Raw genomic sequence first — 21,253 nt, 5'->3', positions numbered from 1 at the left:
CTCAAAGCCATTAAAATATGTCAATCATGAGTGACTTTTGTGTGGATTAAAGTCACTAACTGGGACTCTTGTCTTGTTGCAAGCAAGAAATGAGAATCGTCCTCCGTTCCGTTCGCACAGCTCCAAATGCTGCGCCGCTCTCTGCTGAGTCAAGTTAGAAAGGTAGAGTCCAGTCGGAATTAATAACTTCAAAGCAAATCACCATTTAAATCAAATGACGTCTCCTTCCAAATGTTGTAATACAAACGATACACTACAATCAACTAAAATGTTTTTTTTTCCTCCCAAAATGAGATGTTCTGTGTTCTTTATGAATTACATTGATGCTGACTTGCAGCGCAGCCAGCTGAGCTCAACTCAGCAGTATGGTGTGACATTCATGCCACTAATGTCTGAAAGGAAATGCCTTTGACAAAAACTACAGACTGTTTATTCCTATTTATGTCCAGATCAAGAATCCAGTGACCAATTTCATATTTATTTACTTTAAGACTCAAAATGTTGTTGACATAGAAAACCTGTAAAGCCTACTTTTAGTACACAGAAAATTCACAGGAGGTATTGATAAGGGAATCTATAAAGAATCAGATCGATAAGCGGAATTGATAACGGCATAAATAGATAAAATCTTATCAATACCCATCCCAGGTGCACTTTCATTCATAAGAATGAATGAAAATGGACCTGGTTTTACCAATCCATTAATATAATAAATAATTACCTTTGAGATGATTCAAAATGTGTTCTCCACCTCATGAAGCACACGAGAGAAGCAGCAGCTGCAGATAATTTCCCTGTAAATCCAGGAGCGATGAGAGATGGTTTCATCATCCAAATTCCAGCAGCAAATGCATCATCCGCTGCGAAATAAGTGTTTTATATAACACGGCGTCAAACGGGACAAAGTGCGGCATCCAGCAGGACAAAGCAGGTCGCACTGGCACGACAAATTGCGCAGTAGTGCGGGGATTAAATTTGTGCAAGTGTGAAAGTGCCTTTTGTCTACCTTCTTAACTGTGTTGCATGTGGGCAAGATGTGGGCAAACAGGACAAAATATACAACAGAACAGGAATGTTAATCTGCATGGCGAAAACATGTAGCTCAGGATGGTACCAAATCTTTTTGTTGGTACTACAAATTGATGATGGCAAACTTTAAAGACTGCTCTGGAACATTTTGAAACACGACAAGAAAGGCTTAAGGCACTGTTAAAATGATGCCTCAAAACATGTTTCAAAATATTCCAGCTGAGTTGCACCCTCTGGTGCTGAAGCATAATAAAACAAGTTAAGCTAAGATTACAATGTTTTGAATTTGACATTTAAAAGCTACAGTCAGTGCAGGGTCTGGACATGCGCGAGCACATACACTGCTTGTACATCATTTTTAAACTGTAATTCAATCGTGTTCATTCAAGAAAGGTATTTTGTAAAGATGGTTTTATTTTGTCTTTACTGTAAGCTACTACAGTTCTAATATACATATCATTAATATTATTACTACTTGAATAATACAGTCATCAAGCCATTCAACCACATTTAGGTTAAAAACGGGTCTGGTTTCTCACCTTATTGATGAACATGAATTGTGGTCAACAAAGTTACAAAATATTTCCTTATCTGCTGCTGCCATAAGATTCTTGTGATTAATGAATCTCTTATTGCATCATTTTTGTTTGGACAGGACATTTTATATGGGGGAGTGGGGTGAAATAATTAATACTAGAGCTCCTCAGTGATTTTTGTTGCGTCCAAATGCACCATTTCATTCAGTTTTACAGAATGTGTGCTCTTGTGTCAGTAAAGATTCCAGCAACTTTTACATTATGAAAAACGATCTGTAGTAGTTACCTCAGGTCATATTAAACCCATGTGCACACATCAGTAATATTCTGAGGCAAAGGAGTTTACTGCCATTAATCACAAATACAGAGGTGTGTCAAGACATTTGGAAAACACACAAAACCAGTGGGAAGGGAACATTAGTTTTGTGCTTGTATAAGAGCCCCTTCACACATAGTGCGAAGTTTGGACGAAGTGCACACTTAGTGCGCATGAGGCAGGAATTGTGTGCAAACTGTGTAATGTCATCCCTGCCGTGTAATGCCTTGTATACCTGTTGCTACAAGTTTTTTTTTTGCGCACACAAGCGTGCAAGTGTGTGCTGTGCGAACCCATCACACCTTCTCGCGGTAGATGCTGGCCAAATTCCAGGTAACACCCACGAACATCTAACACAGTGGTGGGCACAGAGCCGCTAATCCGCTAACCGCTAAGTGCCGAAGCTAATGTTTTCATTATCGGATTAGCTTTTCAGATAACTTTGAAAACCATCATCGGACCAATTATCTTTGGATCAATTTTGGTCCGATAATTTTTAGATCGCTAACATGTTTTTGAAGGTGAAGTAAATAAAGCTTTAATAGTTTACCTGTTAAATGTTTTTAGCAGATAAACAGCTCTATTCTCTGTAAACAGAGGAGAGCTGGTTTCAGGAGAAACCGCTCTATCCTCTGCAGTCAGAGGAGAACTGGTCACAAGATAACTCCTCTTGACACCATACTAACTCACCAGCAATATCACCCAGGTTATCCAGAGGCATACAGTTTTAAATTATGGTTAAAATTTTAATCAAACTAATTTTGAAGACATTATTTAAATTAATGTCACGTCTGAAGTTTTATAAAGTGAAAATAACAGCTATATGTTTTAGTTTTAAAGTAATGCACTAATTTTGAAGGTTTTAGTGTGGACATGCTGTGTCCAGGTGCATTATGGGTAATCTCAGTACAGTCAGGACAGGAGAAATGCATCTGATGCATCTGTGTGTAGTGTTCAAGGCAGTATTCACCCTAAGTATTGAGATATCCCATAATCCTAATGTTCATTTACAATTGTCGTCGTGGATTCTGTTGTTTAAACTGCAGCATCTCTCTGGCGGACAAAAAAACAAAAGTGGTACGCAAAGGATTATGGGTTAGGGTCTGAGCATCTGGGCACCAGTAGATGGCAGTGTTCTATGCATTGTGACCCCGGTTATATCAGACGGTTGTATAACAACAACTTGACTTTTGGCTTTTGCAAATGGCTTTTTTAGCGTATGAATAAAATGGCATATTTTACAAAAGCACATTGATATGTAAATAGCAATAAGTCCCGTCACATTAACGTGTTGGTTTTTACATAGAATGAATGAGTCAACCAATCAGTGTTAGTGGAGGCTCATTTACCCACAATTCCTTTGGCATCTGTCTGTTACAAAATGTCAGAATTAGTGCATTATTTAAAATAAAAAGACGTGTTATATTTTAACTTTGTACAAATGACAGAACTGACATTAATGGAGTTATTCTATGCGGACTGATTCTAAGTCAAAACTGCTTTATTTTCCAAGACCTCTGGCTCACTGCGGCACTGCTGTTAAGGAATAATGGCTTGGTGTGTGTGTGTGTGTGTGTATATAGAGTTGACCTCACTGCCTCACTGCTGCAAAATATGTAGTAAACAGGAGCTTCCAGCAGTGGGCAGGGTGCACAAAGATAGTGCTGACTCATTGTTTTCCGTCTGTGGTCGCCTTTGATGCTACCAGAAGCGATTGTGGTGTTAAAACTCAAAATCAGCTTGTTAGTAGGTTACTGAAAGTTATCAGTTATCGGTTAGCTGTAGCTTCTGATAAATTTTTTGGTGGTTTATCGGTTTAGCATTATAAATATAACTTTTCAGTTAGCTGATTTGCTGTTATCAAAGCTAACTTTTTGGTTTGCTGTGCCCACCACTGATCTAACACCGCTCGCATGGAACTTAGAAAATGTGTGACCAGTCGCACTCTTCACATGACAGCAGACTGCAGGCGACCACTGTCGTACTCGCAGAGAAATTTGTCAGAGTTCCACACGACTGTGGCTTTGGTGTGTGTGCTGAGAACTGACAGGAGGTGTGCCTATGACAGAAGTGGCTGTGGTGATCTGTCATTCTGGACATCCCAGCTAGACAACACCTACTGTGTTTGGACAGACATGGACTAACACCTGTCCACTGTGAGGTGCGTATGTCTGTGTGCTGTCATCCAGTGGACATAAATAAAAACACATATCACTGTAGCGAGCGAGCGCACACACATGGACAGGCTGCTCCCAGGTTGAAATGGACCGTCAGATCAGAACACGCAGCAGGCGCTCTCACTGTCACGTCACCCACATGAGCTCTGTTCCACATGACGCGGTGTCCTGCGGCGTGCCGTCAACAAGACGCACGTGCACGGCCGGTTGGAGACGCGCCAGCAGATGTGGACATGACTGAGATGAGTGACCTGCTTCTCATTCATGTCATTTCATGACTATGTCTGTGACAATGGATCATTTACGGAAGAACAGATGGATCATATTTGTATTGCTCGCTTGATAAATGTGATGTTTTTATATGGTGTGTGATTTTAATTTTTTTCTACAACCCCAATTCCAATGACGTTGGGATGTTGTATGAAATTTAAATAAAAACAGAATACGATTTGCAAATTCTCCTCAACCTATATTCAACTGAATACAACACAAAGACAAGATATTTAATGTTCAAACTGATAAACGTTATTGTTTTTGTGCAAATATTTGCTCATTTTGAAATGGATACCTGCAACATGTTTCAAAAAAGCTGGGACAGTGGTATGTTTACCACTGTGTTACATCACCTTTCCTTCTAACAACCTGTGTGTGCAATGTTCATGCAAGAAGTCGGAATTGGGAGGTTGGAATATTGCACACACAGGCAGGAAGATAAACAGGAGTTAAGCAATTATAATTTAGTAGTGAGTGATCTGAGCTCTCCTACAGTGCTGCAATCTTACTCGGCGTACCCACATAACTCCAGTCATTTCACTTTTGATACATCTGAACGTTAGCCTGGAGACGGATGTATGCCACATTTTTGTGCGTATGAACGCTTTGTTCATGAGGCCCCAGAAGTCTGGGTTTTGTTTTGTTTTTTGAGGAATGACAGTGATGCGTCAGGTCTGTTTATCGAGTAGCCACTCCAATATCTGTCATTTATGTCAAGTTTTGTTATCCTGTGCAAATCGGCTATTAATATTACATTACTTCATTTCCACATGTAAAATTAATCTCATCCAGATGGGGATGAAGTTAGTGCTTTTTCTCTAAACAAAGTCACATGCTCGCAGTAGCAGTTTTTGGAATGGGCGAACTGGCTAACCAGCATTCATGTGTGTGTGTGTGTGGGGGGGGGGGGGGGGGGGGGGGGGGGGACACAAGCACTTAAAAAGAAACATCTCCACTGCAAAGTGGTTTTCTTTTCACTGTGTGGAATTGGCAAATTGGCAACCCCTGCAGTTGTACAGGCACACTTGCTTGCTGAGAGATACACAGTGTGAGAAAAAGACAGAGGCAGTGGAAGGGACGGGGGGTAGTGGACTAAAGTCAGTTACACCTTGACTTTCTTCCAAATAATGAACATTTCATTATTAATATTATAAAAAAAAGGCCTATAATGCCTGCACATTTTTCTGAATTGTGTGAAATGGCAAATAAAAATAGATCATACAAAATGATTATGTGGTCACCCAGGTGAACTGGTTTAGTCTTGACTTCTGGTCATGAGTGGGGCGGGGTGTCTGTTGATTGTCGGGTGCCTAATAAACAGATGAACAGAAACAGTCAAAGCCATCAGGTGCCCAATTTAGGAAAAAAAGAAGAGGAGAAAACAGAAAAGGATAAAGGTATGCAACTGTGTTCTCTCTGTATAATTACAGTATCCATGTCTTGGTTGTGGTGTAACACGTTTGTTAGGCTTCTTGATATGATGCTTGCAAATTTGATATGCTTATACAACAATGATTCGGTCTTAACAAACACAACATCTAATTTCACCATAAAATTGCACTCAAAATGGTCAGAGAAATTGTTAGACTTTTTAAAACTGGCATAAACTGGACTTTAGCAGAGGGATGCACTACTACTAGTACTATTAATAATAATAATAATAATAATAACAATAATAACACAAGCGAAGCACTGCAAAGCGCGGCGAAGCTTGCTCATGGTACAGGGAGTCCCAAACAGGAAGTGCCCAAGTTTGAGTCCACAGTGAAACAGGAAATGTTAAATGTCAAACACTTCCTGGATCGACACTTCCTGAGATTGACAGATGAGATCCCATGGAATCTCGGTGGCACTCAGTGGCAAGTTCACACAAACAGGAAGTGCCAAATTTTGATTCCACAGTGAAACAGGAAATGACAAATGTTGAATACTTCCTGGCATGGGTGGAGCTAGAGTGGAGGCCAAGATTGCACTGGACTCCCCTGAAATCTGATTGGACACAGGTGAGTGACATGTTATGGCACAGCACGTCTGGTTGAAAAGAGCTGCATTTTGAAATTAGAGTCAAACTGACTGCTAGGTTCCTCCTGTCCAGTAGTTGGTGCTGTGTACCACTAAAAGTTCTAATCCACCTTAGTAGAAGAAGAAAAATGTTTTCCTCAGATTTGAACTGAACACGTCATTTGAACCATGGACTAATAATGACACCAAAGTTATATTGGTGAATAAACGATTGTAATTTATGCCAGAAATGAGGTCCAGGTTGTTAAAAGCAGCATTTCTCCTTTAATTCAGTTTGCCTTACATATGCATGTGTCTCCAGTGATTTTTAAACAAGCAGGCAGCTGTTGATTAAATAACTTCTTAATTTTGCTCTCTGCGTGACACCAGTGTTTCTCAACTATACTCAAAAGTATTGGAACACTTGGTATTTCACACATTTTATTTTGTTCATGCCACTTCAAATACAAACAAATAAATAAATAAATCTAAAGTTATCTTCCTTAAACTCAAACTGAAAGCAAATGTCTACAACTTGACATAAATTAATTAAAATATAAAATCTAGCTTCCTCCATGAAGTGGTGTAGAGAGGATTTTCTTAAAAAGAAGACCTGAAAGTTCAGCTACAATTTGTCAGAAAGTACATTGGAGATGAAAGCCTAGATCTGATGTTTTGGTGAAAGAAATTTTTGTATTTCTTCATAATTGACGTAAATAACGTCCAAGACATATTCAGTGACTTGGAAATATTCATGTTTCCATCCCCTGACTTGTCTGAAGAAAACTGGCAATAAAACTGATTATTATTTACAGGTTTTATTAAGTTTTAGAGATTTGCTTTCAGTTTGAATTTGAGGAAGATAATTTTAATACATTATATTTTTGTTTTTCATGTATTTGAAATGGCATAAACAAATTAAAATGTGTGAAAAACTAAGTGTTACAATACTTTTGTAGGCCGCAGTATCCTAACCTTATGATGAGTGCAAAATGAATGTGGTATTGTTACTGTTTTGTTTAAGAATGTTTAATTTTCACTGTTGCTGCACTCTGTGTCAAATCATAGTCATACTGTATATCATACTGATATGACAATATTGAGATATGATAATTTGGCCATATTGTACAGCCCTACTGTCAGCTAGCTGAAAACCTTGAATATTAATTTACATCTACATAAAAAAAAAAGTGGCAGGGGGTTAAGAGGGCTGTAATTAGGGGGCCTGGCAGGTGGAGCCTCCCCAGAAGCTGAAAGGCAAAAACAGAAAAATGCTTAAAATGGCAGGGAGTCTGGGGGGAGCAGTGCCCCCTCCAGAAGTTTAAAGGTTTTAGTCATGCTCATGGTCCCAAGAAGCATTTTACTGATAAACGCCTGAAGGACCTAAACTACATCATTAGATGGTGAGGAGTTTCCAGGAATGAGAGAAGCAAATAAAGAAAAATGCTTAACAAGGCAGGGGGTCTGGGGGGACGGAGCTCCCCCAGAAGCTGAAAGATTTTAGCCATGCTAATGCGCCCCTGAAGCATTTCCTCAAAAAAAAAAAAAAGAAAAAAAAAAAAAGAAAAGAGTCTGAAGGACCTTACTGACATGGTGAGACGCTGACAAGCTTCGCTTGTTCATTTCTGTGACATATACATATTAATAATAATAATAATAATAATAATAGTAAATTGTTTATGAGACATTGTGAGGTAAACTGGCTGAAGCTGAGTTACAGGTAAATAAAATAATTCTTTAACTAGTATAAACATAAATTTCTGTTATTTTTGGGTGGATATTTTAGGGGAGAAACCTCAAATATTAAAGTAGTAATGTTTGGAAAATTAACAAATGCTTCAATAGAAGAATAACTCATACTTGCATCAAAATTGTTACAAGCTGGGTTATTATATATCCATCATTTGGGTTAACGTTGGGGCCTGTAGGTAGTTTCAAAGACCAACATTGGCTACAACTCTATTTTGTGACAAAGTATAGTTTAACCAGTCATAACTAAATGTGTGCCAAGCATAGAATTTGAGGCAGTAACAAACAAGCTAATTGTTCCTCCCTGAAAGACAGATTAATAAAACGTCTAATGACAGACAGACATTTAGCATGCAAGCGCATCTTTATTCAAATTTGTAATTCATGGATGTTGTGTATAAGAGTTATATTGTAGCCTGCAGTTTTTTGATGTAAATTTCCATTGCAATTTCAGGTGCACTTCTAAAATATTTTTAAAAAAATGAATAAAATAATAAAAAATGGCTGTTTGCGCAAAATTTTCTGTGGGAAGGGGGGAATTATGGGGGCACTTGGAGGGGGTCTCACCAGAGGAGTAACAGTGCAGAACCGCCACTGCATGCTTGGAGACAGAACTGCTCCACTATGGAATAGATCACAGGGACTCATAGCACCACAAAAATTATAACCTTTTCTGTTTTGACACAGGCAGGATGGAATGTGGGCCTTCAGAACAGAAATGTGGGCAAACCTTATGTATGAACGTTCCTAATGGCTCCTCACACATAACCCGACTGAGGCTGAATGGCGCATGAAGGAGGATTCGAATGCCACTTCAGAAAAATCGGAGCTGCCTCGAATGCCTCGTACAGCAGTTGCCACATCCGTTAGGGCACAGCACATGCACTCTACATTCGTGCGTCAGTCGCGCCAGAAACCCATTCAAACAGCAGGCAAGATGAGGTCGCACTGCCATCTGATCGAGCTCGCAACATTCGCACAGCATGTTGAACGCAGGTCGGACAAATTGCGCTGCAGCCGAGGGGCTGCATGAAATCAATGGCCATGTCGAAACCTGGCTGAATGGCGCGAGGCAGCCTTCACACCAGCGGCCGAATAACGGCGAATGGCATGCGAGTACTCATTCAACTCACTCTCGGCCAGAGTCCAGGTGCCACCCACAAACATCCAACACCACTCGCGGGGCACTTAGAAAATGTGGGGCTATTCGCGCTACCAGCACGAAAGCAGAGAGCAGGAGACCACATTTGAGCTGCAGTCCAGGTGTTCGAAAGCTTAAAGGGCAGTCAGTGTGTCTCCCCGCAAGCAACACAAATGGTGTGCGAGTGTGTCTTCCCCCCCACCATGATCCTAATAATTTAAGAATTTGATATGAAGCATGTTTTCTGTCCATTTTTTCCATTATCCCGGACAACGACCAAAAGCATTTTAACCTTTGTGACAGAAAAGATTTCCATTTTAGACAAAATGTTTTGACACTCTCTAAATTTAATGCAGATATTTTTGTCATTAATTTTATATAAAATGATTGGACAAAAAAACATTATTGTAATCCAACAAGCTCATGACAGTCAGCCAGTTTGGTGAACAAGACTATGCATGTGGGCTTTAAATGGATTTTCTAATTATGGAGAACATGAAACACTAAAAAAAATAAGGAGCGATAGTACAGCGATCATGATTGGTCTACTACAACATCACATCTAATATGATTTCGCTGACTGGTTGGGCAACAGGCTTGGCCGCGAATATTAAAGTGAAAATAATTGCAGAAATGATTTGTTTTCATGCTTTTGTGAGCAGCTTTTTGATGTGGGGATATACATTTTCTGAACAATAAAATGTTTTCAAATTTCCGTTCAAGAATAAAGCTGCACTCCCTACGTGTTGTGTGACACAGAGCTTTACATGGACATGTATTGTAGCCTATTTTAAATTTTCCTTCATCTTGTTTGTACTATTCCTGTGTGGTACACATATACCTCGGTATCATGCAATTGTGTCTCAAACCTGAAAATGTCACAGCAACATCACTACATTGTTGTCACACAGGTACTGCAAGCAAACCACACAAAGTTCTCCAGATGTCAGAAGAAAACAATATGAATTTTGGCACATTTGATTTAACTAAGATAGTTATTTTCTAATCTTTCAAGTTTTTGTGGTAAGGGAGATGAAACAGATCTTTGACCCACAAGTGTACTCGATAACAGTCACTAAACAGATGATTTTCTCATCAGGCTGGTAAAACAAGAATCTTCTAACAATGTCTCTTAATTTTAGGGTTGGAATTCCCACAGAGATGACTCACTATAGTTAATGTTGAAAATAAATTGCAGTGATTCCTGTTGATACTCACAAACAATAATAAAAACAGAGTTTTATAGAGATCTTTTACATCCTAACTGCAAGGTGTAATGTGCTTATTCCTTTCAATTATAATAAGAGCATGGCCTTTTGATTGAAATTCAAGATTTCCTCATTAAGAATTAAAATCTTCCAGTATCCCCATTGTGCAATATCTAAAATACACAAATATTTCATGCAAATTCATCTTTTTTTTTTTCTTTTTTTTTTTTTTTTTTTAAATCAAAGCTGTATGAATGCAATGTTTTGTTTTTTTGTTTGGCTGGTTGTTTTGTTTCTTGTTTTTTGCACAGATTTCTTGAGCTCCTTTGTGAAGTCATATTTTCAAATGTTACGCACCTTAACATGTGCTTTTGATTAAATTTCACTCAAATTTCTGTCAGTGCAAAAACATCCTGTCAAAAAATGACAGCACAGACAATATATGGGCAAACAAAAATATATCAACATACATTTTTCAGATGCAGGGCAATTCTGCACAAGTATATTAAAAAATATATCAATGCAACACTTTCAGTTCCTTTCCCATTTTTCAAGAGCTGAAGTAAAACATGTTGAATGTTTTTTCACAGTTACGTTAAAATCTGTTAGTGAGCACTTCATCTTTGCCAAGATACCCCACTGCCTGGTGTGGCATGTCAAGATGCTCAATAAACAGCATGATTATTGCACAAATATGCCTTAAACTGATCACAATAAAACCCCACTCTAAAATGTGGAGTTTTGGGGAAAAAAGGATCTTTATTTGGTGAAGAAGTCAGATGTGGCAATCCTGGGGTAGAGTTGTTTAGAATAGTATCTCACTGGGGTGCGACTGGTGGCGAGGAGGCGGAGACAAAAAATCGTGACAAAACAGGTGAATAGGTGATAACTATTTCATGTGGAATCTCACTGTATTAATCCTCCGCACATGGTGGCCGACTGTCCACTGAATACTGTCCGACATGAGTGCGAGAGCCACTGACATGCCGGGCAGCATGTCAGTGGCACACACATGAAAGTCGAATGGCACTGGCACGGCCTTTGCAGGTGTAAGGATGGATTTGCGTGTGAATCCCGCGTGGCACTCTCACAGATGTTGAGCATCACTGGCGTGGCTGAAATGGTGACACGTTTGTGCACACAGTGCTCAGGGTGGCTATGGACTATTATATTGTTATTATGTGAAAGAGGTGTTGAAAATTCCCCCGACTTTAGGCCGGAAAACACTGTAAATCATAATAAAAAATAATAATAAATAAATATTAAAAGATATAAGAAGAAAAGCGTGGACAGCCACTCACGGACTTGCAGAAAGATGTCCAGGAGCTGTGTCTCTCAATTCCCATTGATGTCCTCACAAACAATGAAAATAAAAATACTAAATCTGGATCACCTCGTCCACATTCTCCACACAGGTGTGGTCTGCTGTCTCTACTAGCACAAGGATCATTGCAGGCCCAACAGCATTAGACTTATTTCCACTGCGGTCCACAGAAAATAAATTCAAAAAAGAGAGAAAAACACAAAAAAATCCAGTTTGTGTAGCTCCTCTGCAGCTGAACAGGATGCATCCAGCAGGCTAATACACGTGCATACCCAGGCTACGCATAAAACTTATTCCCTGGGATGGCACGGCTCCTCCGTGGCCAGACAGGATGCACAGGCTCCTTGTTTCCACTGCTGTCCTCAGAAAAATAAATAAATTTAATTAAATAAAATAGAAAAATACAATTAATCCAGTTTGTGCTGCTCCTCTGTGGATGGACAGGACCCGCACAGCCCACTGACACACGAACACGGCAAGTGGATACCAGCCCAGCTGCACAGCTAGGTGGCTAGAGGCTGCTGCACTCGCTCGGCTGCTTCCAGAGGCACTGTTCCTCTTTCATCATGTAGAAGGAAACAGTTATCAATAGTATTAACCCCTCACAAGCAGTGATGCCGGTAACGCGTTACTTAGTAACGCGTTACTTAGTAACGCGTTACTCTAATCTGACCACTTTTTTTAGTAACGAGTAATCTAACGCGTTAATCTTTCCAAATCAGTAATCAGATTAAAGTTACTTCTCCAAGTCACTGTGCGTTACTATTATTTTTGCATTGTGGGTCGATAGCAGCATTAAACTTGGTCTGTGGGCAGGAGGTCGGGGTTCGACTGAACTGCCCACTTTAAGTGAGCTGTGAGCTTTTCATCCGCGTTTTTTTTGCAGCTGCTCGACTCGTCCTCACCTCTTAAAGCGTGGTGATCAGCACACCTGCACTGAGCTTTACAAAGACATTTTTATACTTTTTTCCCTCCTTTATTTATAATTCTGAGCTGAGCCGCTCTGTATCGTCTCGTTAAAAACAGCTGATTCTCCGCGACGCGTCAACAACTAACACTGTTTTCCACTCAAATGCACCTAAACTCTCTTTCTGAGGACCACATGATGTGAAAACGCAATAAAACTTTCTTACCTGTGAATCTGGTCCTGTTTTCTGCATAAATAAATGTTATCCATTCTTTGTGCTCAAACGCCAAAGCAGGGGCGAATCCAGATGGAATGGGGGCGTGGGGCAAGGATGTACCCCCCCCACAACACCCCTAGATTAAAGGTCCAGTTTTGAAGCCGTTTTTTACTACAACTACTAATACTGCTTAAAATAATAATAATTTCGACAAGTAAAATCTTTAGAGAATTTAAATGTTAGAAAAATGTTGGAATTTAATAGTTACATTTATAAACAATGTAGGTTTGAAATTGCAAGTTTTACTGTTACAGTGCTGTCAACAGTTAAATATGAGGTCAAGAAAGAGGTCTTTATTTTACTTTTTATAAAACAAGTATTTGTTTTCATTGAAGTCAAGAAAGGGTGACTATAAAGTGAGTTGGCAAAACAGGTATCATTGTCATGTTGACGTGGGTTGTTGACGGCAGCTGGGGAAAGTAACTAAAAAAGTAACTAGTAATCTAACTTAGTTACTTTTACAATTGAGTAATCAGTAAAGTAACTAAGTTACTTTTTCAAGGAGTAATCAGTAATCAGATTACTTTTTCAAAGTAACTGTGGCAACACTGCTCACAAGTCATCTCACATGTTGCACACATTCTGAGTCGCGGAGACTACATGGAGAGGGGTACGAGATACCGGCTGGTGAGGAAGTCTGTCTCTGTCACACAAATTTGTTTGGTCTGTTCAAAAATCAAGCAACACATGGGCGCCACCCTGTGGCTCAGGCAAGGGGATGGCAAGCTGTTGCAGCCCAGTGAGAGATACTACCCTTATGGTATGGGTACATGGTGTGTGCACTTATGAGGCTGGTTGGAAATGACACTGGAGGTGGCATATGGTATTAACATAAAACTTTGAGTTCACGGGTAACAGCTCTGGTGGACATCGCTACAGTCAGCATAGTGACTGCACACTGTGTTGAAACTGCACATTTTCGAGTGAGCTTTTACTGTGATCAGTCCAAGGCACACATGCAATAATCATGTTTATTCAGCATCTGAATATGTCACATAAACCTTTGGGGTGCACACATTATTCAATGCATGAAAAATGGGAACAAAAACAAAGGTGACACATTTATATTTTTGTAGAGCATATATTTGAGGACAAGGAAAATTCTGACAGACAGCACCATTTAGGGAATCATGTTCTCAAACTCAAAGTTCACACTTTTGATGTAGCAGAACAAACAAAATAGTTTAAGAACATAATCCATGAGACAAGGAGGGCAGTTCATCAGAATATTTCATCTAGAGACCATTTGTGTCTGATAAAGACAGGTCAGGTGCTATACCGTGAGGATGTGTTTATTATAATGATTGATGGACGGTATTCAAAAAAATGGAAAAATATGCATTTTTGTACAGATGAAATGGTCTGAGAAAATGTCTCCTTGAGTGCAAAAAAGTACAGAAAAAAAGAGGAAGAAAAGAATGCCACCATTTTCTTGGAAATGTTAATTGAAAATACATAATATGGTGCTGATATTAGTACGATGATTTTCAAGAGAGGGTTGTACACAGACCTGAATATGGAAAAAGCAAAAACACTTCCAGAGAAACACCAAATTAAAACCAAATTTTTAAAATGAAGAAAAGAATCTGATGAAAAATGCAAAAACAAAAAGAAAAAAAAGTTTTGTTTTAAGGGATAAAGTGGCTAAGAAAATAAATTCTCTGAACTTACTGCTTTTTTGTTTTCCTTTTTTTCTTTTAGTGTTGCTTTATTCAGTAGAGAGTGGCAAGTAGCCTATAGAACAGAGATGAGCACAATCATGGTCACGGCACAGCTACACACACACACACCTGTATACGCAGAGCTCTACGCACTCCAGCTAGCCCGCACGCACGCACACGCACGCACACGCGCACACACACACACACACACACACACACACACACACACACACACACACACACACACACACACACACACACACACACACACACACACACACACACACACACAATAAAATTGAAAACTGTTGACAAATTGCTGTTATAAGAGTTTCTCATTGGTTGGGGCAATTGAAGCGTGTCCATGCACATGTGCTTGTGTGATTCAACTTAAGCAGGCTGTATTAATTTGCCCAAGTGTGCCTGTACAGAAGCAAGAGGAAATCTAAAATATGCACCGATAAAACTAAAGATGAAAGCAAGTGTAGAAAACAAAATCTAAACTAACATTTCATACAAATGACAATCCAAGCAGCTATCAGGGTACAAAGCATTGATTAGTAGAAAGTGTGCTCAAGTCCAGCAACTCAGTCTGAGGAGGTATAGGAGTTGTTGAGCATCAGCGTGGACAGTGGTTCTGCTTTTCAGGACAGTCAGGGTGTGGCAAAAGCAGTGAAACAAAGCTGCAAGAACATTTAGTAAGAAATGCCAGAAAGCTCATTACGGAAAGGTACATATCTATGTCAGCTTTTTAACCTTAGATCACCTCGGTGTTTGACCTTATGTTAAAACAAGGGGCGTTGGCCTGTGATCACACGTAACCTGCCACTGACCAATGCACTTAAAACTAAATTGGAGATCTGTAACCAAGCCCACAAAATGATTCTTCTCTAAGCACTGCACTGATTCATGTGCTTATTAATTCTGTATCCAAGCAGCTCCAGGATGAACACAGCACTGTTATGGACATGTTCACTGGTCAGTGTTATGATGGCAGCAGGACTGTGTTAACCAGGAGTAGTTTTTGTGATGGCACTTGGTCAATGAGCCGTAAAAGCAGAGTGCAGAGGATGATCACGTTTAACTCTGCCCATTAGTCTTCAAAGTTCATAGTTACCAGCTACGCTGGCTGGCACACAAATCTGTGTGGAAGGCTCTGAGTTATTAGCTGTGACAGCAAATCCTGGCAATACTGGACTTTCAATGATTTATTAAAAATGTTCTTTTCTGGGGCAGAATAATTACACAACATCCAACTTGAATAGAAAACAAGACCAAGAATTTGGTATTTAAAATTATTTTAGATTTTCTAAAATAAACACAGCATCAAAACTATACGTTCTAAATGTAACTCAAATAATATTTGGTTGAATGCTCCTAAGGATTGTATCTCACTGGGCTGCGACAGCCTGCTAACGGCATCTGCAAGGAAATTTGCACAGTTTAGCGTGAGATTCACTGTCCCTTCACCTCAGTCACAGGATGGCACCCACGCATCGCTAGATGTTTGTACAGACCAAACAATTTGCGTAATAAACCAAATCGTAAGGCAGGCGCCTTGTACCCCTCATCACATAGTCTCTGCAACTCAGGATGAACGCAAGATGTGAGACACCTTGTGAGGGATTGACACACACTTTTATATATTATCGGAGAGGAACAACACTTCTCGAAGGGGTCGACGGTATCCAGCAGCCTCCAGCCAACCGGCATGCGTGTTAGTGGGCTGGACGCATCCTTTCCAGCCATGGACAAGCTGCTCGAACTGATTACTATGTTTACCTATTTTTATTTATTTATTTATTTATTTTTCTGAGGACAGATGTGGAAATTAAGTTTAACGCTGCTGACCGGCCGTGACAGTGTAATGTATAGACAATGTCAGTACTCTGCTATTTATTTTATATTTAATAAGGACCACTTTGGAAATAAGTTTAAGGCTCAGATCCTTTGTGCACACATGGACAATGAACTGTGTGGGGAATGAGGACTGCCAGCACTCTGGCTTCATTCTTTTATTTTATTATTACTGGAGGGCTTTCAAAGGATCACGGTGCTCACGCATCCTGTCCTGCCACAGTGGAGCTGTGCCATGTAATGGAACCGTTTTATGCGTGGCCCGGCTGTGAACACACAGTCCGGCTGTGCACGTACGCTGGACACATCCTGTCCAGTCACAGAACCGGTGTCGCAGACCGAATGGTCCTCCCCTAAAAATCGGTCCGCCTGCCTTCACTGCGCATGCGTCATTTCGGACCACAGCAGCACGTCTGAGACAGAGTCTCTTCATCCAAAGCAATCAAATGGATTAATGGGATTATTAACCATCAGATGATAAAGGTAAAACCTCTTAAATCATTGTAAAGTCAGATTTAAGCAGAAACGAGGCCGTTTTAAGCAGAACTGAGGCAAAACTCCGTGAAGCTTTGAAATGAATGACGCACAGTGAACGCATCAGGTAGCAGCTCATGTAGCTGTGGCGCTCTGATCGCTTCATCCATCTTGTCTGATGAAATAATGCTGAATTTATGTGAAAATGACTGTTGTACAAAAGCTTCAGATATCTATCACTGAGATAGATGATGACTGGAGTGCAGTTTGAAGCAGTAACGAGGTGATAATCCGTGAACTGCGGCTAATGACACATGCGCAGTGAAAGCAGGGAGGACCGATTTTTAGGGGGGACTGTTCAGTCAGCGACACTGGATTCACTGTGGTTTTCTTTTTATTTATTTATTTTCACAGCTTTGTGGAGCATGCAAACGAGACAATCCAGATTTCTGGTTTTTATTTTTATTGTCAAAGGAAGTTGAGCGATGCAGCTGCTGGACATCACTGTGCAAGTCTGAGTGGTTGTTACACTTTTTTTTTTTCTTTTTTTTATTATTATTTATATATTATAATTTACAGTCCTTTTTCTGCATTAAATTGGGGAAATTTTCACAACCTCTTTCACATAATAACAATGTAATAGTCCACATCCATCCTGATGACTGTGTGCGCAAACGTCATATCAGCCACATTAGTGGCACTGAACATCTGTGAGAGTGCCACGTAGCATTTACGAGCAAATCCTTTCACCTGCAAAGGGCCCACCAGTGCCGCTGGACTTTCACATGTGTGCTGCGCGGTATGTGTGCAGACTGCTGGAGATTTGTGGCTGTATTTTCCACGACATTGAACGGACAAAGCAGTTGCCTTTTCACCTGTTAGAATAAGAAATCCTGAAAAATCCTCAAAGCCAGCCAGCAGTCAGCCAGGTCCAGGACAGTGTCCTGGTGGGGAGCCAGGGGCAAAGCCTCCAAATCTCCTGGGGTTTAGACAAAATTAGACCCATTATGTTTTGGCCTCAATTTAAAAAACAACTAAAAACCTTTTTACATACATGGAATCTGTACACTGTCAGCAAGATGGAAATCATCTGAAAATGCAGATGCTGATTTTCAAGAGTTATTTATTACCATGAGAACATGTGATTGCATAGTCTTCTGGCCATTGCTGTGGAATTTCAGCCAGCTAGCCTGCGCATGCTGGATTCAGTGGGCTCACACAATATCAGTGAAAACCAATCTTGGTTTCAAAGTGAACATGGTTGAAACTGCATTTCTTTATTCTTATATATTACATAAATACTAAGTCAATAATAATAATGATGATAATAATTGATACTATATATATTTTTTTTTTTTTCAAAGGAGCAGAATTTAATAGTAGAAGACTTTTCCACCCCTCACCCCTATGGGTCCACCGGTGTACGGTGTGTGCAAGCTACAGAACAGACAAGAGAAAGCGAGTGCGCTGTTTTCAAAAACTGTTATCAGCTCCACGCGTTCATGTTATCAACCAGCAAGACAGACGTGCGCTGTTAATGACCTAAGAGAGACATATTGCGTATTTAAAGTGAAGTAGTGTTTTCTTTTCTACTTTTTTTGTAAATACAGCAATGTATGATGGTCCCCGCAGCAAACACTGGCTGCCAGCTCCACGTCACAGACAAAGCACAAAGAACCGTGCACTTTTTTTTTTAGTGAATCAAGTTTACCTGAGTCATCAGGAAAAAAAATTTCCTTTATCAGGATGATTCTTATCAGATTTATTCGGAGTATTGATCTATTCATCAACAAGGACGCACAGCAGATTTATTCTTGCGGGTTTTGAGGACATCAATACAGGAAAGCTGCACTCTGCAGCCTCAGGAACGTGATTGAAGTGGACTTTTAACCGGCTGCATTCATGACGTGCATGCACAGTTACAGCTCCTCTACTCACAGGGTGATTTTACAGCGAATACATAAAAATAATTGCAAATGTCACTATGAAAACAAGTCACTACGACAAAAAAAAAAAAATGCTGACCTAAACTTTGTAATTAAACCATGGTTCACATGTGTGCCGAACTGTGGGGAAGAATCTGCATGGATCAGCTGTGATCTGTTACACCACTACCACTAACCAAAAAAATTGCCTCCTAGGATTTGCATCCATCTGAGGAATGGCCAAGAGAGTCATACAAAAAAAAAAAAATTTTAAACTTTGGAAAACTCTCATGCCTGTAAGCATCACCAAATGATTTGTAGAATTCTGTTCAGCAGGAGACTGCCATGCAGAGTAGGAGCAGAATCTTTTGACCAGTGAATATCCGTATTTGTCAGGGATCTGTCTCGCTTGTATGGGTGTTGGGTAGGGTTCACCATCTTTGTTAGCAAACAAATCTTTACCAGTTTTGCCTTTGCAGATGACTACATGATTTTTATAGAATCAACAGCTGCAGTGATTGTCGCACTTGAGAAAGGTGACCATGTGAAGTGTATCTTTACCCTGAAAGAGTCAAACCTGCAGAGACATTATCTCAGCAGAGGCATTCATGTCTCTACACCTTAGCGTGTTGTTACATGTGTTTTGTACTAAGTCCCATGTGTCAATCTTGTTTCTGAAGCTGCCCCAGTTTTGAGGACCCCAGCGGCTATGGAAACCAAGGGGACAACCATGTTTGACCATGCTGCAGCAGATAAATGGATTATTCTGAGAGGTGGGATGCCCGGGTCGATGCTATCCAGGATCCAAGGTGGTTCCATGACATTGTAAATGCACCAATGTGCAGCATCAACGCATGCTATCAGAACTATCCTGACCTTCTTCACAGAATTGGTAGCATTCAATTAAATTGGTTGTTTTCCTGGCACAAACCCAACATCTAAGCTCAGTGCAAACATATTTGGTAAGGTTGAGGTCAGGACTTTAGGAAAGTCATTCCAAGACCCAAAAAGTCCTCTACATATGTTAACATTGGCAGTACTGGGTTGGACCCCCTTTTGACTTCAGAAATGGCTTAATTCTTCATGGTATAGATTCAACATGGTGTTGAAAACATTCCTTAAAGATACTGGCCCATATTGACAAGAAAGCATCACGCAGTCACCCATTCAACCAGTCTGCCCATTCTCCAAGGCATTTAGGCGAGCATAACTGCCGCTCACTGGATATCTTCTCTTTGTCTGGCCATTCTATGTAAACCCTAGAGATGGTTGCGAGTAAAAATTATTCTTTGTAAATAAGAATGGTCCAAAATACATTCAACCAGAATCCAGACTGTCACTGGAAGCTATAGGAAGTGTTTAGAGACTGTTATTTCTGCAAAAGGAGGATCTACAACCACAATTCCAATGAAGTTGGAACATTGTGCAAAATGTAAATAAAAACATAATACAATGATTTGCAAATCCTCTTCAACCTATATTCAATTGAGTACACCACAAAGACAAGATATTTAATGTTCAAACTGATAAACTTTATTGTTTTTGTGCAAATATTTGCTGATTTTGAAATGGATACCTGCAACATGTTTCAAAAAAGCTGGGACAGTGGTATATTTACCACTGTGTTACATCACCTTTCCTTCTAACAACATTTAATAAGCGTTTGGGAACTGAGGACACTAATTGTTGAAGCTTTGTAGGTGGAATTCTTTCCCATTCTTGCTTGATGTACGACTTCAGTTGTTCAACAGTCTGGGGTCTCCGATGTCATATTTTGTGCTTCATAGCGCACCACACATTTTCAATTGGTGACAGGTCTGGACTGCAGGCAGGCCAGTCTAGTACCCGCACTCTTTTACTATGAAGCCACGCTGTTGTAACATGTGCAGAATGTAGCTTGGCATCGTCTTGCTGAAATAAGCAGGGACGTCCCTGAAAAAGACATTGCTTGGATGGCAGCATGTGTTGCTCCAAAACCTGGATGGACCTTTCAGCATTGATGGTGCCATCACATATGTGTAAGTTGCGCATGGCCCCATACCATCACAGATGCTGGCTTTTGAATTTTGCACTGGTAACAATCTGGATGGTCTTTTTCCTCTTTTGTCCGAGAGGACACGACATCCATGATTTACAAAAACAATTTGAAATGTGGACTCATCAGACCGCAGCACACTTTTCCACTTTGCGTCTGTCCATTTCAAATGAGTCCAGAGAAGGCAGCGGCGTTTCTGGATGTTGTTTATGTATGGCTTTCGCTTTGCATGGTAGAGTTTTAACTTGCACTTGTAGATGTAGCGATGAACTGTGTTAACTGACAATGGTTTTCTGAAGTGTTCCTGAGCCCATGCAGTAAGATCCTTTACACAATGATATCGGTTTTTAATGCAGTGCCGCC

At 40.1% G+C, this 21,253-nt stretch overlaps 1 protein-coding gene across 4 annotated transcripts in view; it reads right to left on the bottom strand.

Annotated features, from left to right (window-relative positions):
• The window catches only part of LOC117508745 (neurofibromin), a 333,092-nt gene that overhangs the window by 124,486 nt on the left and 187,353 nt on the right, over positions 1-21,253 (bottom strand). For 3 of the 4 annotated variants that reach the window (XM_034168565.1, XM_034168567.1, XM_034168566.1), the window contains exon 30: positions 14,610-14,672. The exons of the other annotated variant lie outside the window; for it this stretch is intronic. In XM_034168565.1, coding sequence (XP_034024456.1) covers positions 14,610-14,672 — 63 coding nt within the window. The remainder of the gene's footprint in view (positions 1-14,609; positions 14,673-21,253) is intronic. 4 annotated transcript variants of the gene reach the window in all.

The sequence above is a fragment of the Thalassophryne amazonica genome, chromosome 4 (assembly GCF_902500255.1).
Source record: "Thalassophryne amazonica chromosome 4, fThaAma1.1, whole genome shotgun sequence".
Taxonomy (NCBI): Eukaryota; Metazoa; Chordata; class Actinopteri; order Batrachoidiformes; family Batrachoididae; genus Thalassophryne; species Thalassophryne amazonica.
The sequence above is the reverse complement of the archived record's forward strand: the minus strand, read 5'-3'. Positions and strand labels throughout refer to the sequence as shown.